The sequence below is a fragment of the Lepisosteus platostomus genome, chromosome 5 (genome assembly GCF_059453375.1).
Source record: "Lepisosteus platostomus isolate fLepPlt1 chromosome 5, fLepPlt1.hap1, whole genome shotgun sequence".
In the NCBI taxonomy this organism is placed as follows: domain Eukaryota; kingdom Metazoa; phylum Chordata; class Actinopteri; order Semionotiformes; family Lepisosteidae; genus Lepisosteus; species Lepisosteus platostomus.
Window position 1 is genome coordinate 706928 of NC_142615.1, and position 13162 is coordinate 720089.

At 58.7% G+C, this 13162-nt stretch overlaps 1 protein-coding gene across 3 annotated transcripts in view; it reads left to right on the forward strand.

The window, feature by feature from the left end:
- brd2a (bromodomain containing 2a) overlaps window positions 1–12950 on the forward strand; it is a 33480-nt gene extending 20530 nt beyond the window's left edge. The window contains exons 7-13 of one of the 3 annotated variants that reach the window (XM_088631832.1): window positions 2956–3084; window positions 7123–7326; window positions 7857–8104; window positions 9553–9960; window positions 10111–10208; window positions 11369–11497; window positions 11594–12950. In XM_088631832.1, coding sequence (XP_088487958.1) covers window positions 2956–3084; window positions 7123–7326; window positions 7857–8104; window positions 9553–9960; window positions 10111–10208; window positions 11369–11497; window positions 11594–11724 — 1347 coding nt within the window. In that variant the 3' untranslated portion in view covers window positions 11725–12950. Of the gene's footprint in view, window positions 1–2955; window positions 3085–7122; window positions 7327–7856; window positions 8105–9552; window positions 9961–10110; window positions 10209–10402; window positions 10504–11368; window positions 11498–11593 lie in introns of those variants that run through there. The other 2 variants (XM_088631830.1, XM_088631831.1) reach the window with 2 other exon arrangements.
- Window positions 12951–13162: the final 212 nt, after the last annotated feature.

Sequence of the window (13162 nt, forward strand, 5' to 3'; positions counted from 1 at the left end):
CACACACACACACACACACACACACACACACGACATCATCAAGCACCCCATGGACCTGAGCACCATCAAGGTGACACACTGACACACACTGACACCACGACATCATCAAGCACCCCATGGACCTGAGCACCATCAAGGTGACGCACACACACACTGACACCACGACATCATTAAGCACCCCATGGACCTGAGCACCATCAAGGTGACGCACACACACACTGACACCACGACATCATCAAGCACCCCATGGACCTGAGCACCATCAAGGTGACACACTGACACACACTGACACCACGACATCATCAAGCACCCCATGGACCTGAGCACCATCAAGGTGACGCACACACACACTGACACCACGACATCATTAAGCACCCCATGGACCTGAGCACCATCAAGGTGACGCACACACACACTGACACCACGACATCATCAAGCACCCCATGGACCTGAGCACCATCAAGGTGACACACTGACACACACACTGACACCACGACATCATCAAGCACCCCATGGACCTGAGCACCATCAAGGTGACACACTGACACACACACACTGACACCACGACATCATCAAGCACCCCATGGACCTGAGCACCATCAAGGTGACGCACTGACACACTGACACCACGACATCATCAAGCACCCCATGGACCTGAGCACCATCAAGGTGACACACACACACACTGACACCACGACATCCTCAAGCACCCCATGGACCTGAGCACCATCAAGGTGACACACTGACACACTGACACCACGACATCATCAAGCACCCCATGGACCTGAGCACCATCAAGGTGACACACACACACACTGACACCACGACATCATCAAGCACCCCATGGACCTGAGCACCATCAAGGTGACGCACTGACACACACACACTGACACCACGACATCATCAAGCACCCCATGGACCTGAGCACCATCAAGGTGTCACACTGACACACTGACACCACGACATCATCAAGCACCCCATGGACCTGAGCACCATCAAGGTGACGCACACACACACTGACACCACGACATCATCAAGCACCCCATGGACCTGAGCACCATCAAGGTGACACACTGACACACTGACACCACGACATCCTCAAGCACCCCATGGACCTGAGCACCATCAAGGTGACGCACACACACACACTGACACCACGACATCATCAAGCACCCCATGGACCTGAGCACCATCAAGGTGACGCACACACACACACTGACACCACGACATCATCAAGCACCCCATGGACCTGAGCACCATCAAGGTGACGCACACACACACACACACACACTGACACCACGACATCATCAAGCACCCCATGGACCTGAGCACCATCAAGGTGACACACTGACACACTGACACCACGACATCATCAAGCACCCCATGGACCTGAGCACCATCAAGGTGACACACTGACACACACTGACACCACGACATCATCAAGCACCCCATGGACCTGAGCACCATCAAGGTGACACACACACACACACACTGACACCACGACATCATCAAGCACCCCATGGACCTGAGCACCATCAAGGTGACGCACTGACACACACACACTGACACCACGACATCATCAAGCACCCCATGGACCTGAGCACCATCAAGGTGACGCACACACACACTGACACCACGACATCCTCAAGCACCCCATGGACCTGAGCACCATCAAGGTGACACACTGACACACACACTGACACCACGACATCATCAAGCACCCCATGGACCTGAGCACCATCAAGGTGACACACACACACACTGACACCACGACATCATCAAGCACCCCATGGACCTGAGCACCATCAAGGTGACACACACACACTGACACCACGACATCATCAAGCACCCCATGGACCTGAGCACCATCAAGGTGACACACACTGACACACTGACACCACGACATCATCAAGCACCCCATGGACCTGAGCACCATCAAGGTGACACACACTGACACACTGACACCACGACATCATCAAGCACCCCATGGACCTGAGCACCATCAAGGTGACACACTGACACACACACACTGACACCACGACATCATCAAGCACCCCATGGACCTGAGCACCATCAAGGTGACACACTGACACACACACTGACACCACGACATCATCAAGCACCCCATGGACCTGAGCACCATCAAGGTGACACACACACACTGACACCACGACATCATCAAGCACCCCATGGACCTGAGCACCATCAAGGTGACACACACTGACACACTGACACCACGACATCATCAAGCACCCCATGGACCTGAGCACCATCAAGGTGACACACACTGACACACTGACACCACGACATCATCAAGCACCCCATGGACCTGAGCACCATCAAGGTGACACACACACACTGACACCACGACATCATCAAGCACCCCATGGACCTGAGCACCATCAAGGTGACGCACACACACACACTGACACCACGACATCATCAAGCACCCCATGGACCTGAGTACCATCAAGGTGACACACACACACTGACACCACGACATCATCAAGCACCCCATGGACCTGAGCACCATCAAGGTGACACACACACACACACACACACACACACACACACACACTGACACCACGACATCATCAAGCACCCCATGGACCTGAGCACCATCAAGGTGACGCACACACACTGACACCACCACATCATCAAGCACCCCATGGACCTGAGCACCATCAAGGTGACGCACTGACACACACACACACACACTGAGAGAGTCGCACTGTCACACACACTGACAGAGTCGCACACACTGTCACACACACTGACACTGTCGCACACACTGTCACACACACTGACACTGTCGCACACACTGACACAGTCGCACTGTCCCGCACTGACACTGTCGCACACACTGTCACACACTGACACTGTCGCACACACTGTCACACACACTGACACAGTCGCACTGTCCCACACTGACCGGTTGTCCCCTGTGTCCCCCAGAGGAAGATGGACGGCCGGGAGTACCGGGACTCTCAGCAGTTTGCGGCCGACATCAGGCTCATGTTCTCCAACTGCTACAAGTACAACCCCCCCGACCACGACGTCGTCGCCATGGCCAGGAAACTGCAGGTGTGTGCAGAGACGGGGGGGGGGCATGGGAGGGGCTGGCAGGGGTACGACGTGGGTCGCTCCCACAGGAGGTGGTGGTCGGGAGGGATACGAAGGGCAGATTGTGTTGAAGACTTCCCTGTAGGTGTGTGGGTCTGTAATGGACTTCAGGTGTGTGTGGCTGTAATTGACTGCTGTAGGTGTGTGTGGTTATAATGGACTATGCTGTAGGTGTGTGCGTCTGTAATGCACTTTACTGCAGGTGTGTGAGTCTGTACTGGACTTTGCTGTAGGTGTGTGGGTCTGTAATGGACTTTGCTGTAGGTGTGTGTGGCTGTAATGGACTTTACTGCAGGTGAGTGTGTGGATAATTGACTTTCCTGTAGGTGTGCATTTGTAATGGACTTCAGGTGTGTGTGTGTGTGTGTGTCTGTAATGGACTTTGCTGCAGGTGTGTGAGTCTGTAATGGACTGTGCTGCTGGTGTGTGAGTCTGTAATGGACTTTACTGCAGGTGTGTGGGTCTGTAATGGACTTTACTGCAGGTGTGTGGGTCTGTAATGCACTTTACTGCAGGTGTGTGTGAGTCTGTAATGCACTTTACTGCAGGTGTGTGAGTCTGTAATGCACTTTACTGCAGGTGTGTGTGAGTCTGTAATGCACTTTGCTGCAGGTGTGTGGGTCTGTAATGCACTTTGCTGCAGGTGTGTGAGTCTGTAATGGACTTTGCTGCAGGTGTGTGAGTCTGTACTGGACTGTGCTGCAGGTGTGTGAGTCTGTAATGGACTTTACTGCAGGTGTGTGAGTCTGTACTGGACTGTGCTGCAGGTGTGTGGGTCTGTACTGGACTGTGCTGCAGGTGTGTGAGTCTGTACTGGACTTTGCTGCAGGTGTGTGAGTCTGTACTGGACTGTGCTGCAGGTGTGTGAGTCTGTAATAGACTGTGCTGCAGGTGTGTGAGTCTGTAATGCACTTTACTGCAGGTGTGTGGGTCTGTACTGGACTTTGCTGTAGGTGTGTGGGTCTGTAATGGACTTTACTGTAGATGTGTGGGTCTGTACTGGACTTTACTGCAGGTGTGTGAGTCTGTAATGGACTTTACTGCAGGTGTGTGGGTCTGTAATGGACTTTACTGCAGGTGTGTGGGTCTGTACTGGACTTTACTGCAGGTGTGTGGGTCTGTAATGGACTTTACTGCAGGTGTGTGAGTCTGTACTGGACTGTGCTGCAGGTGTGTGGGTCTGTAATGCACTTTGCTGCAGGTGTGTGGGTCTGTAATGCACTTTGCTGCAGGTGTGTGGGTCTGTAATGGACTTTGCTGCAGGTGTGTGGGTCTGTAATGCACTTTACTGCAGGTGTGTGAGTCTGTAATGGACTTTACTGCAGGTGTGTGAGTCTGTAATGGACTTTACTGCAGGTGTGTGGGTCTGTAATGGACTTTCCTGCAGGTGTGTGGGTCTGTAATGGACTTTCCTGCAGGTGTGTGGGTCTGTAATGGACTTTGCTGCAGGTGTGTGAGTCTAATGGACTTTGCTGCAGGTGTGTGAGTCTAATGGACTTTGCTGCAGGTGTGTGAGTCTGTAATGGACTTTGCTGCAGGTGTGTGGGTCTGTACTGGACTTTACTGCAGGTGTGTGGGTCTGTACTGCACTTTGCTGTAGGTGTGTGAGTCTAATGGACTTTGCTGCAGGTGTGTGGGTCTGTAATGCACTTTGCTGCAGGTGTGTGGGTCTGTACTGGACTTTACTGCAGGTGTGTGGGTCTGTACTGCACTTTGCTGCAGGTTTGTGAGTCTGTAATGGACTTTACTGCAGGTGTGTGAGTCTGTAATGCACTTTGCTGCAGGTGTGTGGGTCTGTAATGCACTTTGCTGCAGGTGTGTGAGTCTGTAATGGACTTTGCTGCAGGTGTGTGAGTCTGTAATGGACTTTGCTGCAGGTGTGTGGGTCTGTATGGACTTTGCTGCAGGTGTGTGGGTCTGTAATGGACTTTGCTGCAGGTGTGTGAGTCTGTACTGGACTGTGCTGCAGGTGTGTGAGTCTGTACTGGACTTTGCTGCAGGTGTGTGGGTCTGTACTGGACTGTGCTGCAGGTGTGTGAGTCTGTACTGGACTGTGCTGCAGGTGTGTGAGTCTGTAATGGACTGTGCTGCAGGTGTGTGAGTCTGTAATGGACTTTACTGCAGGTGTGTGAGTCTGTACTGGACTGTGCTGCAGGTGTGTGGGTCTGTACTGGACTGTGCTGCAGGTGTGTGAGTCTGTAATGGACTGTGCTGCAGGTGAGTGAGTCTGTACTGGACTGTGCTGCAGGTGTGTGTGGGTCTGTACTGGACTGTGCTGCAGGTGTGTGGGTCTGTACTGGACTGTGCTGCAGGTGTGTGGGTCTGTACTGGACTTTACTGCAGGTGTGTGAGTCTGTACTGGACTGTGCTGCAGGTGTGTGAGTCTGTACTGGACTGTGCTGCAGGTGTGTGAGTCTGTAATGGACTGTGCTGCAGGTGTGTGAGTCTGTAATGGACTTTACTACAGGTGTGTGAGTCTGTACTGGACTGTGCTGCAGGTGTGTGGGTCTGTACTGGACTGTGCTGCAGGTGTGTGAGTCTGTACTGGACTTTGCTGCAGGTGTGTGAGTCTGTACTGGACTTTACTGCAGGTGTGTGGGTCTGTACTGCACTTTGCTGCAGGTTTGTGAGTCTGTAATGGACTTTACTGCAGGTGTGTGAGTCTGTAATGCACTTTGCTGCAGGTGTGTGGGTCTGTAATGCACTTTGCTGCAGGTGTGTGAGTCTGTAATGGACTTTGCTGCAGGTGTGTGAGTCTGTAATGGACTTTGCTGCAGGTGTGTGGGTCTGTATGGACTTTGCTGCAGGTGTGTGGGTCTGTAATGGACTTTGCTGCAGGTGTGTGAGTCTGTACTGGACTGTGCTGCAGGTGTGTGAGTCTGTACTGGACTTTACTGCAGGTGTGTGGGTCTGTACTGGACTGTGCTGCAGGTGTGTGAGTCTGTACTGGACTGTGCTGCAGGTGTGTGAGTCTGTAATGGACTGTGCTGCAGGTGTGTGAGTCTGTAATGGACTTTACTGCAGGTGTGTGAGTCTGTACTGGACTGTGCTGCAGGTGTGTGGGTCTGTACTGGACTGTGCTGCAGGTGTGTGAGTCTGTAATGGACTGTGCTGCAGGTGTGTGAGTCTGTAATGGACTTTACTGCAGGTGTGTGAGTCTGTACTGGACTGTGCTGCAGGTGTGTGAGTCTGTACTGGACTGTGCTGCAGGTGAGTGAGTCTGTACTGGACTGTGCTGCAGGTGTGTGTGGGTCTGTACTGGACTGTGCTGCAGGTGTGTGGGTCTGTACTGGACTGTGCTGCAGGTGTGTGGGTCTGTACTGGACTTTACTGCAGGTGTGTGAGTCTGTACTGGACTGTGCTGCAGGTGAGTGAGTCTGTACTGGACTGTGCTGCAGGTGTGTGTGGGTCTGTACTGGACTTTACTGCAGGTGTGTGAGTCTGTACTGGACTGTGCTGCAGGTGTGTGGGTCTGTACTGGACTGTGCTGCAGGTGTGTGGGTCTGTACTGGACTGTGCTGCAGGTGTGTGAGTCTGTAATGCACTTTGCTGCAGGTGTGTGAGTCTGTAATGGACTTTACTGCAGGTGTGTGGGTCTGTACTGGACTGTGCTGCAGGTGTGTGGGTCTGTACTGGACTGTGCTGCAGGTGTGTGGGTCTGTACTGGACTGTGCTGCAGGTGTGTGAGTCTGTACTGGACTGTGCTGCAGGTGTGTGGGTCTGTACTGGACTGTGCTGCAGGTGTGTGAGTCTGTACTGGACTGTGCTGCAGGTGTGTGGGTCTGTACTGGACTTTACTGCAGGTGTGTGGGTCTGTACTGGACTTTACTGCAGGTGTGTGAGTCTGTACTGGACTGTGCTGCAGGTGTGTGGGTCTGTACTGGACTGTGCTGCAGGTGAGTGTGGAGCAGCAGTCCGGCTGTCCAGTCAGGCAGGCCGCAGCGTGGTGCGGTCCGGTTGTGTCTGGCGGCCTCTCTCAGCGGCTGCGTTCCCCCCCAGGACGTGTTCGAGTTCCGGTTCGCCAAGATGCCGGACGAGCCCCTGGAGGCGCCGCCCCCCACGCCGCTGGGCGCGCCCGCCGGGCCGGGGGGGTCGTCCTCGTCCTCGGAGAGCGAGCCGAGCAGCGAGACGGAGAGCCGGAGCAGCCCCAGCTCGGACAGCGAGGAGGAGCGGGCTCACAGGCTGGCCGAGCTGCAGGAGCAGGTGCTGCCCCCCTCCCTCTCTCTCTCTCTGTGTGTGTGTGTGTGTTAACACCCCTCTCTCTCTGTGTGTGTGTGTGTGTGTTAACACCCCTCTCTCTCTGTGTGTGTATTAACACCCCCCTCTCTCTCTGTATTAACACCCCTCTCTCTCTGTGTGTGTGTGTGTGTGTGTGTGTTAACACCCCTCTCTCTGTGTGTGTATTAACCCCTCTCTCTCTCAGTGTGTATTAACCCCTGTCTCTCTCTCTCTCTCTCAGTGTATTAACCCCTCTCTCTCTCAGTGTGTATTAACCCCTCTCTCTCAGTGTGTATTAACCCCTCTGTCTCTCTCTCTCTCAGTGTATTAACCCCTCTCTCTCTCAGTGTGTATTAACCCCTCTCTCTCAGTGTGTATTAACCCCTCTGTCTCTCTCTCTCTCAGTGTATTAACCCCCCTCTCTCTCTCAGTGTGTATTAACCCCTCTCTCTCAGTGTGTATTAACCCCTCTGTCTCTCTCTCTCAGTGTATTAACCCCTCTGTCTCTCTCTCAGCTGAGGGCGGTGCACGAGCAGCTCGCCGCTCTGTCCCAGGGTCCGATCTCCAAGCCCAAGAAGAAGAGGGAGAGGAAGGAGAAGAGGAAGAGGAAGAAGCCCGAGAAGCACCGCGGGGGCCGGGGGGGTGACGACGACGGGGACAGGCCCCCCAAGACCCCCAAGACCTCCAAGGCCAGCAGGGCGGCGCCCTCCTCCACGCAGGGCAAGAAGAGCAGCGCGGGCAGGAGGAGCAGCAAGAGCAGCAAGTGAGTCCTGTCTGTCTCTCTGGGCTCTCAGCCTGCCCATCTCCCTCTCTCTGGGCTCTCAGACCGCCCGTCTCCCTCTCTCTGGGCTCTCAGCCTGCCCGTCTCCCTCTCTCTGGGCTCTCAGCCTGCCCGTCTGTCTCTCTGGGCTCTCAGACCCCCCGTCTCCCTCTCTCTGGGCTCTCAGCCTGCCCGTCTCCCTCTCTCTGGGCTCTCAGACCGCCCGTCTCCCTCTCTCTGGGCTCTCAGACCGCCCGTCTCCCTCTCTCTGGGCTCTCAGCCTGCCCGTCTCCCTCTCTCTGGGCTCTCAGCCTGCCCGTCTGTCTCTCTGGGCTCTCAGACCCCCCGTCTCCCTCTCTCTGGGCTCTCAGCCTGCCCGTCTCCCTCTCTCTGGGCTCTCAGCCTGCCCGTCTCCCTCTCTCTGGGCTCTCAGACCCCCCGTCTCCCTCTCTCTGGGCTCTCAGCCTGCCCGTCTCCCTCTCTCTGGGCTCTCAGCCTGCCTGTCTCCCTCTCTCTGGGCTCTCAGCCTGCCCGTCTCCCTCTCTCTGGGCTCTCAGACCGCCCGTCTCCCTCTCTCTGGGCTCTCAGCCTGCCCGTCTCCCTCTCTCTGGGCTCTCAGACCCCCCGTCTCCCTCTCTCTGGGCTCTCAGCCTGCCCGTCTCCCTCTCTCTGGGCTCTCAGACCGCCCGTCTCCCTCTCTCTGGGCTCTCAGCCTGCCTGTCTCCCTCTCTCTGGGCTCTCAGCCTGCCCGTCTCCCTCTCTCTGGGCTCTCAGCCTGCCCGTCTCCCTCTCTCTGGGCTCTCAGCCTGCCTGTCTCCCTCTCTCTGGGCTCTCAGCCTGCCTGTCTCCCTCTCTCTGGGCTCTCAGCCTGCCCGTCTCCCTCTCTCTGGGCTCTCAGACCGCCCGTCTCCCTCTCTCTGGGCTCTCAGCCAGCCCGTCTCCCTCTCTCTGGGCTCTCAGACCCCCCGTCTCCCTCTCTCTGGGCTCTCAGCCTGCCCGTCTCCCTCTCTCTGGGCTCTCAGACCGCCCGTCTCCCTCTCTCTGGGCTCTCAGACCCCCCGTCTCCCTCTCTCTGGGCTCTCAGACCCCCCGTCTCCCTCTCTCTGGGCTCTCAGCCTGCCCGTCTCCCTCTCTCTGGGCTCTCAGACCGCCCGTCTCCCTCTCTCTGGGCTCTCAGCCTGCCTGTCTCCCTCTCTCTGGGCTCTCAGCCTGCCCGTCTCCCTCTCTCTGGGCTCTCAGCCTGCCTGTCTGTCTCTCTGGGCTCTCAGCCTGCCCGTCTCCCTCTCTCTGGGCTCTCAGACCCCCCGTCTCCCTCTCTCTGGGCTCTCAGCCTGCCCGTCTCCCTCTCTCTGGGCTCTCAGCCTGCCTGTGTCTCAGTGTGGCACCTCAGTGACCCCCTCTCCCCTGCGCCCCAGTGACCCCCCTCTCTCTCTCTCCCCCTGCGCCCCCAGGTCCTCGAAGAAGCCCGCGGCGCCCCCGGCCCCGCCCCCGGCCCCGCCCGCCCCGCCGCCGCCGCCGCACTACGACTCGGAGGAGGAGGAGGAGGAGGGGGGCGGCCGGCCCATGAGCTACGACGAGAAGCGGCAGCTCAGCCTGGACATCAACAAGCTGCCGGGCGAGAAGCTGGGCCGCGTGGTGCACATCATCCAGGCGCGCGAGCCCGCGCTGCGCGACTCCAACCCCGAGGAGATCGAGATCGACTTCGAGACGCTCAAGCCCTCCACGCTGCGCGAGCTGGAGCGCTACGTCATGGGCTGCCTGCGGAGGAAGCCCCGCCGGCCCTGCGGTGAGGGACTGGGGGGACTGGGAGGGACTGGGAGAGAGACACACACTGGGGGAGAGACTGGGAGGGACTGGGAGAGAGACACACGCTCAAGCCCTCCACGCTGCGCGAGCTGGAGCGCTACGTCATGGGCTGCCTGCAGAGGAAGGCCCGCCGGCCCTGCGGTGACGGACTGGGGGGACTGGGAGGGACTGGGAGAGAGACACACACTGGGGGAGGGACTGGGGGGACTGGGAGAGAGACACACGCTCAAGCCCTCCACGCTGCGCGAGCTGGAGCGCTACGTCATGGGCTGCCTGCAGAGGAAGGCCCGCCGGCCCTGCGGTGAGGGACTGGGGGGACTGGGGGGGACTGGGAGGGACTGGGAGAGAGACACACGCTGGGGGAGGGACTGGGAGGGACTGGGAGAGAGACACACACTGGGGGAGAGACTGGGAGGGACTGGGAGGGACTGGGAGAGAGACACACTGGGAGACGGGGGTGGTGGTAGTGATGTCTGAAGCCCTGTCCTCCCGCAGTGGTGAAGAAGTCCGGCTCGGGGAAGTTCTCACAGACACACTGGGGGGAGACACTGGGAGACACTGGGAGACGGGGGTGGTGGTAGTGATGTCTGAAGCCCTGTCCTCCCGCAGTGGTGAAGAAGTCCGGCTCGGGGAAGTTCTCACAGACACACTGGGGGGAGACACTGGGAGACACTGGGAGACGGGGGTGGTGGTAGTGATGTCTGAAGCCCTGTCCCTCCCGCAGTGGTGAAGAAGTCCGGCTCGGGGAAGTTCTCACAGACACACTGGGGGGAGACACACTGGGAGACACTGGGAGACACACTGGGAGACGGGGTTGGTGGTGGTGGTAGTGGCGGTGATGTCTGAAGCCCTGTCCCTCCCGCAGTGGTGAAGAAGTCCGGCTCGGGGAAGTTCTCACAGACACACTGGGGGGAGACACTGGGAGACACTGGGAGACGGGGGTGGTGGTAGTGATGTCTGAAGCCCTGTCCCTCCCGCAGTGGTGAAGAAGTCCGGCTCGGGGAAGTTCTCACAGACACAGTGGGACACACTGGGAGACAGGGGGAGACACACTGGGAGACACTGAGAGACGGGGGGGAGACAATGGGGGAGACACACTGGGAGACGGGGGGAGACACACTGGGGGAGACACTGGGAGAAGGGGTTGGTGGCGGTGATGTCTGAAGCCCTGTCCCTCCCGCAGTGGTGAAGAAGTCCGGCTCGGGGAAGTTCTCACAGACACACTGGGGGGAGACACTGGGGGAGACACACTGGGAGACACTGGGAGACACACTGGGAGATGGGGGTGGTGGTGGTAGTGGCGGTGATGTCTGAAGCCCTGTCCCTCCCGCAGTGGTGAAGAAGTCCGGCTCGGGGAAGTTCTCACAGACACACTGGGGGGAGACACTGGGGGGAGACACTGGGAGACACTGGGAGACGGGGGTGGTGGTGGTGATGTCTGAAGCCCTGTCCCTCCCGCAGTGGTGAAGAAGTCCGGCTCGGGGAAGTCCCGGGAGGAGCTGGCGCTGGAGAAGAAGAGGGAGCTGGAGAAGAGGCTGCAGGACGTCAGCGGCCAGCTCAACTCCGCCAAGAGGCCCCCCAAGACCAAGGGTGAGCGGGGGGGTGACCGGGCGGCGGCCGCGCGCCCCCTGGTGTCCGGCCCGAGCGCCGCGCTGACCCGTCTCTCTCTCTGTCTCTCTCTCGCAGCGGAGAAGCCCGGCCCGGTCCAGCCCCACGCCGCCGTGTCCCGGCTCAGCGCCAGCAGCTCCAGCTCGGACTCCTCCTCCTCCTCCTCCTCGTCCTCCTCCTCCGACACCAGCGACTCCGACTCGGGGTGATCCCGCTAGAGACCGGGGGGGGCGGGGGCTGGAGAGCCGTCCCCACACCCCCCCCCCCAACGAGACAGAGAGACAGACGGGTGGACTGCTGGTTCGGTCGGACCTTCGGCGCCGGGACTGGTGGCGCCGGTGAGGGGGGGTGGGGCGGAGTCTGTGTGTGTCAGCCCTTCTCCCCATGCATGATGGGATAGGGGGCGGGCCCTTGTGTGACTCCTCCCACGGAGGGCGGTGTCTCCGCCCCCCCGGTGGAAAGGCGGGAGAGAGATTCGGGCTCCAGAGCGGAGCGGACCGGACTGGACCGAGCCCTGGGCCTTGCGTGGACTCTGGGGGTGCAGGAGGGAGGGAGGGGTACCTCTGCGCCCACACCCCCCTCTTCCCCTGTTCTCCCGGGCCCCTCCGCAGACCTGCTGGCTCATACAGGAGGCGTTCGAACGGACAGGCGCCACGTCTCTGCAGCTGGAGAGAGAGGAGGCACAGAGGAGGAGATACTGAGGCCCGGAGACAGAAGAGGAGGCACAGGCACTGGGGGAGAGAGAGGAGGCACAGACACTGGGGGAGAGAGGAGGAGGAGGAGAGGGAGGAGATACTGAGGCCCGGAGACAGAAGAGGAGGCACAGAGCCTGGGGGAGAGAGAGGAGGAGGAGCAGGAGAGGAGACACAGAGGCCGGGAGAGCAGACTCGCCCAGCGAGAGGAATGGTGTCGTCGTTTTTGGTGCGTCTCGGTCACCCTCCCTCCCGGGACCTCCTGACCCCTGACCTCCGACCTCTGGTCCCTGGACTGGGCTGGCTGCCTGTGGCGGGGGCGGGCGGGCGGGTGGGTTTATTTATTGCCCCCAGCGGGGGGCGCGGCGGTGTGGATGGTGTACAGACCAGGGCGGCGGGGCTGGTGTTTATAGGAGATGTACAGTTTAAAGACAGAGGTTTTATCGGTGTAAATAGTCCAGCAGCATGTTCCTGACCCCCCTTCGCAGTCCGTCTTCTTGTCCGTGTCCTTGTTTTTTTACACTCGCGGCTCTCCTCTCCTGTCCTGTCCCGCGCCGTCCTCCGCGGGTTTTTCTATTCCCCTCGGGGAGGAGAGGGCGGGGTGCGCGTGCTGGGGGGGGGGCAGGTCGGGTCGGGGGTCAGGCCCGTGTTGCAGCGTCGTGCCCCGTGTGTGTGTGTGTGTGTGTGTGTGTGTGTGTGTGTGGGGCGGGGGGACCCCTGTAAATAAAGAGACTTGTTCTGTAGAGACGGCGTCTGTGGTCTTCATTCACTGGGGGGCGGGGTTAATGGGGGTGTGATGATGGGGTGGGTGGGTGTGGTTAAGGGGCTGGGAGGGTGGGGTTGGTCAGGTAGGTGGGGTTAGGGGTGTGGTGGAGTTGATTGGGTGGGGAGGAGGGGGTGGGTGTGGCTAATGGGGGCGTGGTGAGTGGGTGTGGTTGTCTGGTGGGTGGGGCTG